Below are 13,638 nucleotides of genomic sequence, written 5' to 3'. Positions count from 1 at the left end.
CACTTGGCTATCTCAGTTTTCCACCCTCAGACATATGAGTTGACCTTTTTTTCACTCACCAGACAGTAACCAAATTTCTGAAAGGCTAGTTTCACATTTTCCTTCCATTGTTTTGAAATGCGACCACTATGGGATTTGAATTTTGTCCACGGGAAGCTACAGTGTCTTATAAGTCTTTGCCAGACTGCTCTCTCTGCATTTCTCAGTTAAAATGGCACTCCTAAAAGCAATAACATCAACCCAGATGTTCACCAACCTGAGGGCTGAATCTCCTTATACCATGTTTAGGGCTGCAAGTTTGTTATGATATTATGACCTCTGTGACTTCAAATTTGAGGGAAAGGACACTGACCACCTGCAGCACTGCTTTCTGCCCAGCAATGCAACCATAGTAACGGCCAAATAAGGAGGGGCAACTGAGGGTGGAGGGCTGGAGAGTGAATCCATCCCACCCTCACTCCGCAGCAATGTCACCAGTCCTGAAGGGTTGGTCCTGGTTCTCCACTCTGGTGTTGCAACCCGGGTGTAAGTAGTCACAGTGACTCTCAGGTTTGGCCCAACCAATCCTCAGTGATGACGAAAGTCTGGGCCAAACCTGAATGGCATTGCAACCCTGTGCACCAGCCAGCAAATGCCAATCACTCAAATTTGGTCACACAAAAAGTGTCTCAATATGATTTATACCGTGGCTTTACACACCATTTCCCCCTAAACCCGTGACTTTTACTAAATTTACCATGACTGCTCTGTACTTTTTTATTTTTAAAAATGCTGTGACAAATCTGCAGCCCTCACCGTCTTCCATAGGGATAAAATGTCTAGTACATCTTGTCTAGAATGATCTGTGATTTCCATCTGAATAAGTTCATTAACCAGCCTGCAATTTTCTTAATTACTCCCAACAGGGAAGTTCAGGATCCATATTGTAGACATCTAGAGGTCTTAAATTATTATCTATATAGGATCAAGCCTAATTGCAGGTTCCCCAGACTTTTAATGACACATGGATCAGTCCAACTCAGCTAAATAACCATGATTGTTAATTACTTGACATCCACCCACAGATATCCAAACACTCTTACTTAGCCCTAATGCAGTTTCCATGGCATGCCTTTGCACAGAGTCCATCACTGATATATGCAAAGCTGCTTCCTTAAACTCTGTATACAATTTTATGTAGCATTACTCCCTCAGGTTGCCCTCTAATCTGATTATCAATTCAGAAGAAAAAACTTTAAGTCACTTTAAACTACTCCACCTCAGACCCCTCTCCTGGAGGGTTACTTCTGCTTTTTAATCTCCAAAGAGTAGATATCCAAATGAGCAATTCTCAAAGGGAGAAAAAAAAGATTGCTTACTGTAGTAACTATAGTTCTTCCTGAATTATTGTTGATATGGTCCACACTCCGAGACCACCTTCCCTTCCTCTCTGGAATTTGTCAGAGAGGAGTTTCTCAGTTAAAGGAAATGAAGGATAATTATGGTCTACTCCTCCTTTTGTGCCTTTACAATCTTATTCAAGCAAAGGGAGAGTAAGTGGCCAGAATGGACACTGTTTTAAAGATGATTCCAAGTTTGCATGTCCAGTGTGCATTGGTTTCAAGTGTAGGAACCGTGGCAAGTTAACATTTTTTCCCTAGAGCTCCCATCTATATTGCTCCAGTACTACACACTAGTGCACATCAAATTGCTATGCTGGGAACAATGAGACTGTATTTAGGAGCTCATATTGTATAATAAGGTTCAGTGCTGACAGGCACAGCCTCATAACACACGTTGGGACTCACTGGCAACTAGTGCTCACACCACTCCAAATGAGATGTATTAGCAGGAGTGTTGTAAGCAAGACACAAGAAGTAATTCTTTGGCTCTACTCCACGCTGATTAGGTCTCAGCTGGAGTATTGTGTCCAGTTCTGGTCATCACACCTTGGGAAAGATATGGACAAACTGGTGAAAGTCTAAAGGATAGCATCAACAATGATTAAAGGTTTAGACTGGAGAAGAGAAGACAGATGGGGGACAGGATAACAGCCTTTAAGTATGTAAAGGGTTATATAAATTGTTCTCCTAACCACTGACAACAGAACAAGAATGGGCTTAAATTGCAGCAAAGGAGATTTAGATTAGACATTGGGAAAAACTTCCTAACTGTAAGGGGAGTTATGCACTGGAACAAATTATCTAGTGAGGTTGTGGAATCTCCAGCATTTGGAGGTTTATAGGAACAGGTTAGACAAATATCTGTCAAGGATGATCTAGATAATATGTAGTCCTGCTTCCCTGCAAGGAACTGGACTAGATGACTATCAAGGTGCATTGCATGTCTACATTTCTATGATTTCTATGATGTATTGTGACAGTATCAACTAGCCATGGCAGACAGTATAGCCAGAGCAGGTCAGCCTCTGCCTGCCAGTCCAACTAAGGTACCCAGCAACAAAGAACTTCTTGATCTAGAACCCAGTTTACCATGAAAACCCATCTCAATTTATTGCTTATATCCTGCCTGTTGGCATTAAAAATCTAAGATGAAACTTATTCAGAAAAGGTAATGTTGCAGTCAAGGCACTTCACCCACTTTAGAATCAGGGGGAAAAAATCTTTTCTTCTTGGTGTACCTCAAGGCCAAGATAGTAGAAATCCTGATTGTTTCCTGAGTTTGTTTAATAAGAGTCTATATTTCACTGAAGCTGCAATTTGAACAATTTGCTGCATTTATAGTTAGAGTCTATCATTTCTGGTTAGGTGATATTCAGATATGGTGGAAGTCTTCAAGGCAATTACCAAAATTAGGTCAATGCTCAGATGATCTAGTCCTCTTTTGCATCTGAATTTGGGTTTGAATTCTCTTAATATTTTTACTATTCTATTAGTCTTTGATAACTGTTTCAATATGAATTCTGTTCCATTTTATAATCCTAAATTATTCTTTCAAGGCTTATTCTTAGTGATTATTTATTTGTCCATAAGAATATGGGAATTTCAGACTCTCTGTTGAGATGAGATGTCTCCAGGAGAGTATGCAGAGAAATGCTTTGTTCTTCATGAGATCCTCCAAAAAAGAAAAGGAGCATGCGCATTAACCATTTCTGTTTAAGTAGAGTAACTGATTGGGGAAGCTTATTTAGAAATACGAAAGAAGATCCAATTTCAGTTCCACATTTCTTCAAAGCCCATTCAACCGGATTATAGGAGCATCATAGAGAGAGCAGAAGCTCCTGTGTGTCAGATCTAGATTGGCCTGGTTTTAAATGCATGTCTTTGCCAGACACTACAGATGGGAAGTGGAAGCTTTCACTGAGACAGCCATTGACACAAAGGTATCTCAAGTGTAGCTGAGGCCTGGCCCGACATGAGTAATTAATACATGAAGGGAGGTTTCATGTTTTTTAAAGATAGAATTAAGGACAGTCTATTTAATAAAAGTTGCAGCTTTATGAAGTTTCCCTGTTGAGTTATTCTGGCTTCTCTAGTGATTATTACAAGTTAGATACAAGATAATTATGTTTTATGGTTCCAGTAGTACATTAACTCCATTCAAAGTGTCAACGGAGGATACTGAGAGAATAAAGCTCTTGGATACAGAGGGATGTCTTATCTCAGAAGGTCAAGTGCTCTGATTCCATCTGCTGGCAGGGAAGAGCTATACCCAAATCACATAGAATAACTAAAGGAAAGTTAGCTGGTATTATATTTCTCCTTTCGCTAATGCTCATGTAAGATTTATGCAGATGAAACAAAGCTTCAAAAACAACCATCATCTTGGATTTGCTGCTCAGAAAGAGCAAGTCATATTTTTAGAGCTTTAAAAATCTTATGTTTTGCTGGAAAAATCTGTTGGAATGTGAACATTCAAAAAGGCAGGAAAAACAGCTGCAGGTCAATTTTGACTTTATTTTTACTCCCATGCATAACTTAATATTTTCATGAGTATGCATGCACTCTTAACATAAAATGTTATGTTTTTTTTCTCCAATGAAACATGCTTTGTACAAAAATGGCAAAATTCTGCTACTTGGGAAAAGAACATGAATTTCATCCATTTGATTTGGTTTCTTGCAGCAAAATGGTGATTTTTCCATCTGAAAAAAACCTGACTTTTATGTTTTAAAATTGCGAGGGAAGAAAAATTTTATTTGACTTTTGAGTTTTTGCCATTTGTAGATTTTTCTTATTAAACTCTGGCAGAGACTCCCTTCTAAGGAGCAAATTCTAGATGTTGTCCTTTTTGATGTTCTCTGGCAGAAATCTATTTGAGCATCTCATAAAATAATCTTGTGCAGCTTCCAGAACTGCATTGAGGATTTTGTCTTTTTAAGGAGTCTGTCTTTTGAGATGCACATGTATATGCATATTTATCTTTCTGTATCTCTCTCTATAGAGATAGAGAGAGATACATGTGTTTACTTGTATAGACTCTGTTATGAAATTATGTGAAAATATATGCATATGCAAAGTATGAAGCAGTAAAGCTTTGATTGCTCTGTTTCTAGGGTATCGTCACTGTAATCCTGGAGAATTCAGTTGTGCTGATGGAAGGTGTCTCTCAAATTCTCAGTGGCAATGTGATGGGGACTTTGACTGCCCAGATCATTCTGATGAAGCTCCTATAAACATAAAATGCAAAAGTTCAGGTTCATATTTATTTATTTTTAAATCACATATATGTATTTTTCCCAACAAACTTAATTTAGAATTGTAGATAGAAAGACTATAATCCTAATAACTGTATGGTACAGTCCTGTCTCTTTAATGCTTCATTCATCCTGTGAGGAGGATGCTGTTGTAATTTGTCAGTCCTGCACAGCCAAGAATTCTGTAGTTAATTGGTCTCAACTGATAAAATAAAGCTATCCACACCAGATGGTTCAGGGTAGCTTGTAGTTTGTTTACACATGTGTTTCCAGCTAGTATAGACCTCTGTATTAGGTGACTGAAGGATATCTAATGTAACCACATTTTTTTAAAAGAGCTCCAGTGGTGATCCTGGCAATTACAGGCAGGTAAACTTAACTTCAGTACAGGCTGATAATTTTGTCCTTTACTATAGTTAAGTTTATCAGACATAATAACTTGAGGAAGAGTCAGCATGGATTTTATAAAGGGAAATCATGCCTCACCAATCTATTAGAATTAGGGGGGAGGGATAGCTCAGTGGTTTGAGCATTGGCCTGCTAAACCCAGGGTTGTGCGTTCAATCCTGAGGGGGCCACTTAGGGATCTGGGGCAAAATCAGTACGTGGTCCTGTTAGTGAAGGCAGGGGACTGGACTCAATGACCTTTCAAGGTCCCTTCCAGTTCTAGGAGATAGGACATCTCCGTTAATTTAGAATTCTGTGAGGGGGTCAACAAGCATGTGGACAAGGGTGATCCAGTCAATCTAGTATACTTGAACTTTCAGAAAGCCTTTGATAAGGTCCCTCACCAAAGGCTCTTAAGCAAAGTAAGGACGCATGGGATAAGAGAGAAGTCCTCTCATGGATCAGTAACTGGTTAAAAGATAGGAAACAAAGGGTAGGAATAAATGGTCAGTTTTCACAATGGAAAGAGGTAAATATCAGGGTTCCACACAGATCTGTATTGGGACCTGTGCTGTTCAACATATTCACAAATGATCTGGAAAGAGGGTGAACAGTGAGGAGGTCAACTTTGCAGACAATAAAAAATTATTCAAGTTAGTTAAGTACAAAGTTGACTGCAAAAAGTAACAATGAGATCTCACTAAACTGGGTGACTGGGTGATAAAATGACAGATGAAATTCTATGTTGATAAATGCAAAGTAGTGCACATTGGAAAAAAATAATCCCAATTATACATATAAAATGATGAGGTCTAAATTAGCTGTTACCACTGAAGAAAGAGATCTTGCAGTCATCATGTATAGTTCTCTGAAAACATCTGCTCAGTGTGCAGCAACAGTCCAAAATGCTAGGAATTGTTAGGAAAGAGATAGAAAACATCATCATGCCACTGTATAAAGCCATGGTACGCCCACACCTTGAATGCTGCATACAGTTTTGGTCATCCCATCTCAAAAAGATATATTAGAATTGGAAAAAGTACAGAGAAGGGTAAGCACAAATAAATAGGTGTAAGGAACAGCTTCTATGTGAGAAGAGATTAAAAGGACTGAGACTGCTTAGTTTGGAAGAGAGATGACTAAGGGGGATAATATACAGGTCTACAAAATCATGAATGGTGTGGAGAAAGTGAATAAGGCAATGTAATTTACCCCTTCACATAACACAAGAACTAGGGGTCACCCAATGAAATTAATAGGCTGCAAGTTTAAAACAAACATAAGGAAGTACTTCATACAATGCACAGTCAACCCATTGTAAGGCGATGTCGTGAAGGCCAAAAGTATAATTGGGTTAAAAAAAGAATTAGATAAATTCATGGAAGATAGCCATGATGGTCAGGGATGCAACACCATGCTCTTTGTGTCCCTAAACCTCTGACTGCCAGAATCTGGGACTGGATGACAGGGAATGGATCACTCAGTAATTGCCCTCTTCTGCTCATTCCCTCTGATGCATCTGGCACTGGCCACTGCTGGAAGTGGTGCCAGGCTAGATGGACCATTGGTCTGACCCAATATGGCCATTCTTAAGTTCTTTAGTTGAATATGTATTACTTTTTAAAGGTATACGACTTGGACGCTAGTGACAAATCTTATTAGTGCTCCCTATATGCCTGTCAGTGCCTCCTCAATTTTGTGTACCTTGCATCATAGTTATTTTTCATATTTTCTTAGCTTTTGTGGTACACAGTTAAGTTATCACATGTCTGGATGCTCCTGAATCATCTAATTTTCCTGTTACATTTTCCAAATTAGGCTTTAGATAGCCAGTTTTTTTTTTGGAGGGGGGAGATGACCCTATTAGAGGATTTTACTATGACAGTTCTCCATTGCTACCAAAAATAATCTTCAATGTTAGATAGCTCTACAAATGTATTATGATTTTTTCCAGTGTTTTCCCCAGAAGACTATATCAAGTGTGTGATATTTTTAATATACATAGGGCAGTTAATTTCCTGTACTATAGCTTTTTTCCCCCTTGTGCATAGTTTCCAATATACAGTTTATGGCTTTTTCACTGGTGGTCTGCAGAGAGGTGATACTGCATGATGCTTGCTCTTCTCATTATTTCTTGTTAAGCAAAACCAAACTGATGGACGGGGAAGATGAAATGAAGAATAGACAATATGATTAACTTTTTTCAGAAAGGAGTAAACACTTATCTTAATATAGATATCTAAAACTAAAGTAAAATTTACACATTTAACTTTTTCATATAAGCAATTACTGTAGTCATGCAAGCAATCTTATGAGATCAGTCACAAACAGGAGAAAATCTGGTCCCCACAGATTGGAGTTGGTCCATGAAAAAATCTATCAGAGCTAGGTCACACTATGGGAAAAGTATGAGAACCACTGACAAACTCTTCATTTGTTTTATTTTATTTTATTTTTTCCAGAACAGTCATGCAACAGTTCTTTTTTCATTTGCAAAAATGGCAAGTGCATTCCTCAAATAGATGTCTGTGACAATAAAGAGGATTGTGGTGATGGATCTGATGAGAGAAACTGCCATATCAATGAATGCTTGAGTAAGAAAGTCAGTGGCTGTTCTCAAGATTGTCAGGATCTTCCTGTTGGGTACAAGGTTGGTAGTCATGGTGTGTAATATAGTATAATATAAGTTCTTAATCCTTAACTATGATTGTTTAAACCACATAACCATGTAGTAGAACTTCAGAATGCAGTACTAGCTTTTAAACAAGTAACCTAATCAAAATCACAAACCTATGCAAATCAATATATGAGGTATGCAAATGACCATCAGTTGTGTAAAAAGTAGGAGCTTAAATTCAATTTATAATGAATGGGAAGATGTACATTAAATAATTTCAACATTTATTTCTATATATTTGTAAAAACTAATCCATGAATATTTTACTTGAAAGATGATGAAGATGAACCTACAATAACAAAAGTCCAAAGATACAGCACTTAAAAAACCCCAAACAGATCATGCTGATGTACGAAAAATACAAATGATCTGAGAGTTGCTTATAAGACCATGCCTCCAATAGTAATTAATACAAATAGTAAACTTTTCCCAAGTTGATTGAAATAGTGACTCAATTAACAAAGAAAAATTGAACAATGCACTGTTAAAGGACAAAATTTCAAAATGTGCCCTCCAGTTGTGTGCATGCAATTTTGCTCATGCATTTTGCTCATTAATAGAATGAAGATGCTGGAGCATATGATAACAAACTTAATTATATATCTTTATACTTCCATGTCTAAGACCCATTGGTTGAATGTTGTTTTGGCCCAAATTCCAAGAAATTCTTCACTCTTCCCCTGATGGTGGGACTCCACCTGGACCTTTGTACCTTCAAAATGATTGTTTAACATTTGAATGGATTCCCTAGTGTTTGTTACCTCTTATTTTATAATGACAAGCCTGCCTTATTGAATTAGTTTCATTCCCTTTTCCGTGGATGGTAGGTTCTTTTCTACCTGAATCGGCTCCTGTTGAACTGCAAACTTGGGGCCACTCATAAGGTAGACTTTGGTTCTGTGAATCAACTAAGGAATTCTAGAACACCTCCAACTCCTTCTGGAAAAGAAAATCTGCCATTGAATGGCCAGGCTATTTTTCTGGGGTTGGAGGAGGGATCTTCTGTCTATTGTTTTAGTCACAGGAATCATTTTCCTGTCACTGTGGCAGACATGGCTACAGTATTCAAGCAGATTATGTCATATGTGATTTCACACATGAACAAGAGAATGGAGTTCAAAATCGGAAGACTCTTGGCCACCTGAAAATTCTAATTTTTAATCTCTGGGGATCTGCTAAATACAGGTAGCCACCTCTCCACAACTTGAGAAGTGTTTGCCACGTGACATGAAGTTTATAGTGATAAGCCTGAGGCATCAACGGATATTTTCTGGCAGGGATGTCTCATGTCACAGAATAAGCTGGCCCCTTTAAGGGAGTTAGAACTAAGTTTCACCTGTGCCAGGTTTACCTCCCAAATCATGGGACTGAGAATTTGGGGAGAACATGGCTGTGAAGGGTCATGTGATTTAAAGGAAAGCAAGTAGCACCTATCCATAGAGGCAGTCTGCACTCAGTAGGGCGAGACAAAGGGTGGAGAAGACCTGAGGCTAACCTCTTCAAAGGTGATCTGGGAAAGCCCTGGGGAAGAGCAACAGTTTAACCTGAAGAGTCCTGGGGAAGGTCTAGGAAGAAGCAGTGTAGGACTGCCTGAGAAGGTGCTATTGTGAGGGCCTAAAAGGCAAACCAGTCAATTGCAGAAGTAGCTCTGGAGTCTGAAGTAGCACTTGGTGTCTGAAGTAGAGAGCTGGTTCACTTATTAGAGTCAAGGAGTTGGAGTCCAAGGTAGAGGGCTTCCTGACACCTCTGCATTGCTACCTAGAGTGATGGTGCAGAAACCACTGCACTGAGTAGAAAAGGAAACATTTGCTGCTGATAAACTGTTGAACCTGGGGTTGGGTTGAAGGAAATTGTGGCCCAGTAAAGGCCAACTGAGGGTTAAAGGATTCTTTGTTTGGACAGTTATGTTTTACCTTAAAATGTAGGAGACATTTTTTTGCTAGAGAGCTAATGAAAAAATCACAAGGGGAGAGATGGCAACCCCCAGTTGGAAGAGGAGGGAAAAGGAGGCAGTGGCTACATCTCCATGCCAGGAAGAGGTGTTGCTCCTATTAAATCTCACTTTTTCTGTCAAGGGGATTGTGGAGATCTGTTCCTCCTTTCACAGGAGTCGTTGTCATTAGCTGGTGTAGAGAGGGTGCGTCAGGGTTCGTCCCTCTCCGGGGCGATGGCGAACCACACCGCCTCCCTTAGTCCTTGCACGGCCCCTTGCGGAATCAGTCAGGCCACAGGAGTCCTGGCTCAATCTGTCCGGCAGGGGCCTGAGCACACACAGGTAACAATTAACAGATAACTAGCCCAGGCCCTGGGTCAGGGCAGGGCAGTAAAGAGTTAAGGCTCAGGCCCTCAAACAGGGGCTGAGCAGCAGTTTATACAGATGCTCCCCGGGTTATGCAAACCCGACTTATGCAAACCCACACTTACAGAAAAAGTTCCATAAGTTCCGCAAGCTTTTTTTTTTTTTTTGCGTAATTATCGGGTATACGTCCCTGACTTATGCAAGGCGTTCTGGAACAGCCTTTGGGTCTGAAGCGAAGTCCCTGGGCTTCAAAATTTACCCTTATCATAGAATCATAGACTTTAAGGTCAGAAGGGACCATTATGATCATCTAGTCTGACCTCCTGCACAACGCAGGCCACGGAATCTCACCCACCCACTCCTGTAACAAACCTCTAACCTATGTCTGAGCTATTGAAGTCCTCAGATCATGGTTTAAAGACTTCAAGGTGCAGAGACTCCTCCAGCAAGTGACCCATGCCCCATGCTGCAGAGGAAGGTGAAAAACCCCCAGGGCCTCTGCCAATCTGCCCTGGAGGAAAATTCCTTCCCGGCCCCAGATATGGCAATCAGCTAAACCCTGAGCATGTGGGCAAGACTCACCAGCCAGACATCCAGGAAAGAATTCTCTGTAGTAACCCACCCCATCTAACAACCCATCTCAGGCCATTGGGCATATTTACCGCTAATAGTCAAAGATTAATTAATTGCCAAAATTAGGCTATCCCATCATAACATCCCCTCCATAAACTTATCAAGCTTAGTCTTGAAGCCAGATATGTCTTTTGCCCCCACTGCTCCTCTTGGAAGGCTGTTCCAGAACTTCACTCCTCTGATGGTTAGAAACTTTCTTGTGTTGTGACTATTCTGCTGCATGGTGGACACTCAAAGTGCATTTTGTATTTTGCCTCAGGAAGGACATATCCCCAATAGGTGTTCCATATCTCATTTCTTATTGAAGATAACTCCTAAAGATGAGAGAAGCTTGACGTAAACTATTATTCCTGGAAAACTTGAAGAGAGCCTCCTCAGATCCTGAGTAAAAGACTCAACCAGGCCTGAACAGGCTTCATCCCTAAGTGTTTCTGTGAGCCGTGATTCAAGTCTGAATTCCCAGGCTTTCTGATCAAAGACTGGCAAATCAGCTAAGTCCTCTTCCATCCAGTCAGCTAAAATGGTACGAAGAAACACCGTTCCTTTAAAGAGCATAAATCCAGGTCAACTTCCTCACGTCCTAGTAAAAAGGGGCATAGATCACCTGAAGGTGCTCAATAAATAGTAGTTCACAGCCTAAATCATGTAACTCTGACACCCTGACAGACCCTGGTCACCAAGCAATAGTACTGTCTTGAGCAGTGCTCTCTACCTCCCTTGTTCCTGACCCCTCAGTACTGACATCAGTACACCCAGTGCTGATAGACCCAGTACCCATAATCCCAGTACACTTGCTCTCAGCACCAATCTTGTCAACACTGAACTTTGTAAGGTGACTGCACAGCCTGAGTCTCTACTATTGTATACTAGTGTATTATAAAGTGCTGTCTATAATACTGACTGCTTCCACCATTACAGTACCAAGCACCTCTTCAGCATCAACTGTGAGTGACACTGTAGTTCGCCTGGGACCCCTGCCTATAGAGGAGAAGTATTCCATTTCTTCCTCCCAGCAGGGTGGCATCCTCTACTCACTCACCTCGGTCCCATTCATAAGACCTCTCCTGGTTGGGCAGAGTTTCGGACCCAATACTATAGGTGTGGGCATAGGGGATCTAAGGAAAAGTACTCATCATGGTACATCCCCCCAATGCCCACAGTCCCTTACTCCTATAATGTTAAATCATGGCCCTACTGGGCTTCTTGGGGCATGCAGCCAGCAAGGTCAGAAGGGAGACCTAGCAAGAAAACCAACCTTTACCTAGACCTTCCTCTATGCAAAATCCCGTAGGGTTATTCAAGAGGCATAGGTGGCGCTCACTCACACTGTTCAGCAAGAAAAGCAGGAAAGTGAAGATCAACATCTGCAAACTGAGGAACAGATAATTCCAGCAGCTATCTCCTCCTCCTCCCCAGATGAGGCAGTAGTGCCCACTACTTCTAGTCAGCCAGATGTTTACAAGATATTGCAAGATCTTCTGTGCCAACTGGCAAATACCCTGGAAATGCCTGTGGAAGTAGTGCCGGGAGAGTTGCCCAGGCTGGTTGACAACTCTAGGTAGCACAGTTGATGCTATAGTTGAGAGCCGTTTCCCTTCCCCAATCCCCTTTGGCAATTTTTTTATTTTCAGGAGCCTGGAATCACACCATCTCAGACCAGTAGGTCTTAGTGGGGTGTTCCTTTCAATTTCACAGCCTTCTGATTCTCACATATTCCCTGTCCCTCTTCAGGGACTCCTTATGAGAGACTATTACAGCAAGAAGAGGATTCGCTTCTAAATCTTGGAGCAATAGAAAAAGTGCCTCTGGAGTAAAGCTGGTAAAAAACATTTTTGAATAGCTGAATTTTCATCAAAAAATGCTGTTTGGCAAAGCCAAAATGTGTCACAGAAATGTATGGATGAAGTTTGAGAGAGAGAGTCTCACATTATATAACCCAGGGGTCGGCAACGTTCGGCACGCGGCTCACCAGGGTAAGCACCCTAGCGGGCCGGGCCAGTTTATTTAACTGCTGACGTGGCAGGTTCGGCCGATCGCGGCCTCCACTGGCTGCGGTTCGCCGTCCTGGGCCAATGGGGGCGGCGGGAAGCCGCGGCCAGCACATCCCTCGGCCCGCGCTGCTTCCCGCCGCCCCCATTGGACCGGGACGGCGAACCGTGGCAAGTGGGGGCCGTGATTGGCCGAACCTGCCACGTCAGTAGGTAAATAAACTGGCTCAGCCCGCTAGGGTGCTTACCCTGGTGAGCCGCATGCCGAACGTTGCTGACCCCTGATATAACCTGATGGTCAGGGCACTGGCCTGGGATGAAAAAAACTGTTCTGAATCAGGCATATCAAGGACTCAAATCGGATCTCACAAATCCCAGTCCAGTGCCCTAGCCACACACATGTGCCTGTCCTGTATTTAAATGCTCAGGTTCCTATCTGAAAATGAACAGTTTGACAAAATTCCTTTTGTGCAAAAATGTTTGAAAGGTTTTGGACTATTTTACAATGTGGAACAAAAAAACAATTTTGAAATATTAAAAATTGCCGTGAAACAGAATAGTCATCATCTGCCCAGCTGCACTCTGGAGTTCAGAGGGAAGTATTTTATTTTCATTATTTTCTAATTCTGCAAAACAAGGTGTGTGGGTGGGCGGGGGCTGGTGCCTAATCCTGGATTAGAGACGATTCAACACCTTCATCCACAGTTTTAAATTCAGCATAGTAACTCTACCCTGTATAATCCCATCCTTAGCTTCCCGGGACTGGTTCATGGTTCTTAATTTATAAGATGCTTGCTTTTACATAAAAAGAACAGGAGTACTTATATCAGAGCGGTAGTCGTGTTAGTCTGAATCTGTAAAAAGCAACAGAGGGTCCAGACGTCTGATGAAGTGGGCATTCACCCACGAAAGCTTATGCTCCAATACTTCTGTTAGTCTTAAAGGTGCCACAGGACCCTCTGTTGCTTTTGAGGAGTACTTGTGGCACCTTAGAGACTAACAAATTTATTTGAACATA

General features: G+C 41.2%; 1 protein-coding gene across 1 annotated transcript in view; it reads left to right on the top strand.

Moving 5' to 3' along the window:
- LRP1B (LDL receptor related protein 1B) overlaps nt 1–13,638 on the top strand; it is a 1,279,381-nt gene that overhangs the window by 1,029,386 nt on the left and 236,357 nt on the right. The window contains exons 55-56 of the mRNA XM_026647738.1: nt 4,496–4,636; nt 7,486–7,673. Coding sequence (XP_026503523.1) covers nt 4,496–4,636; nt 7,486–7,673 — 329 coding nt within the window. The remainder of the gene's footprint in view (nt 1–4,495; nt 4,637–7,485; nt 7,674–13,638) is intronic.

Source organism: Terrapene carolina, unplaced genomic scaffold (assembly GCF_002925995.2).
Source record: "Terrapene carolina triunguis isolate 2854851 unplaced genomic scaffold, T_m_triunguis-2.0 Scaffold62, whole genome shotgun sequence".
Classification (NCBI taxonomy): Eukaryota; Metazoa; Chordata; order Testudines; family Emydidae; genus Terrapene; species Terrapene triunguis.
The sequence above is the reverse complement of the archived record's forward strand: the minus strand, read 5'-3'. Positions and strand labels throughout refer to the sequence as shown.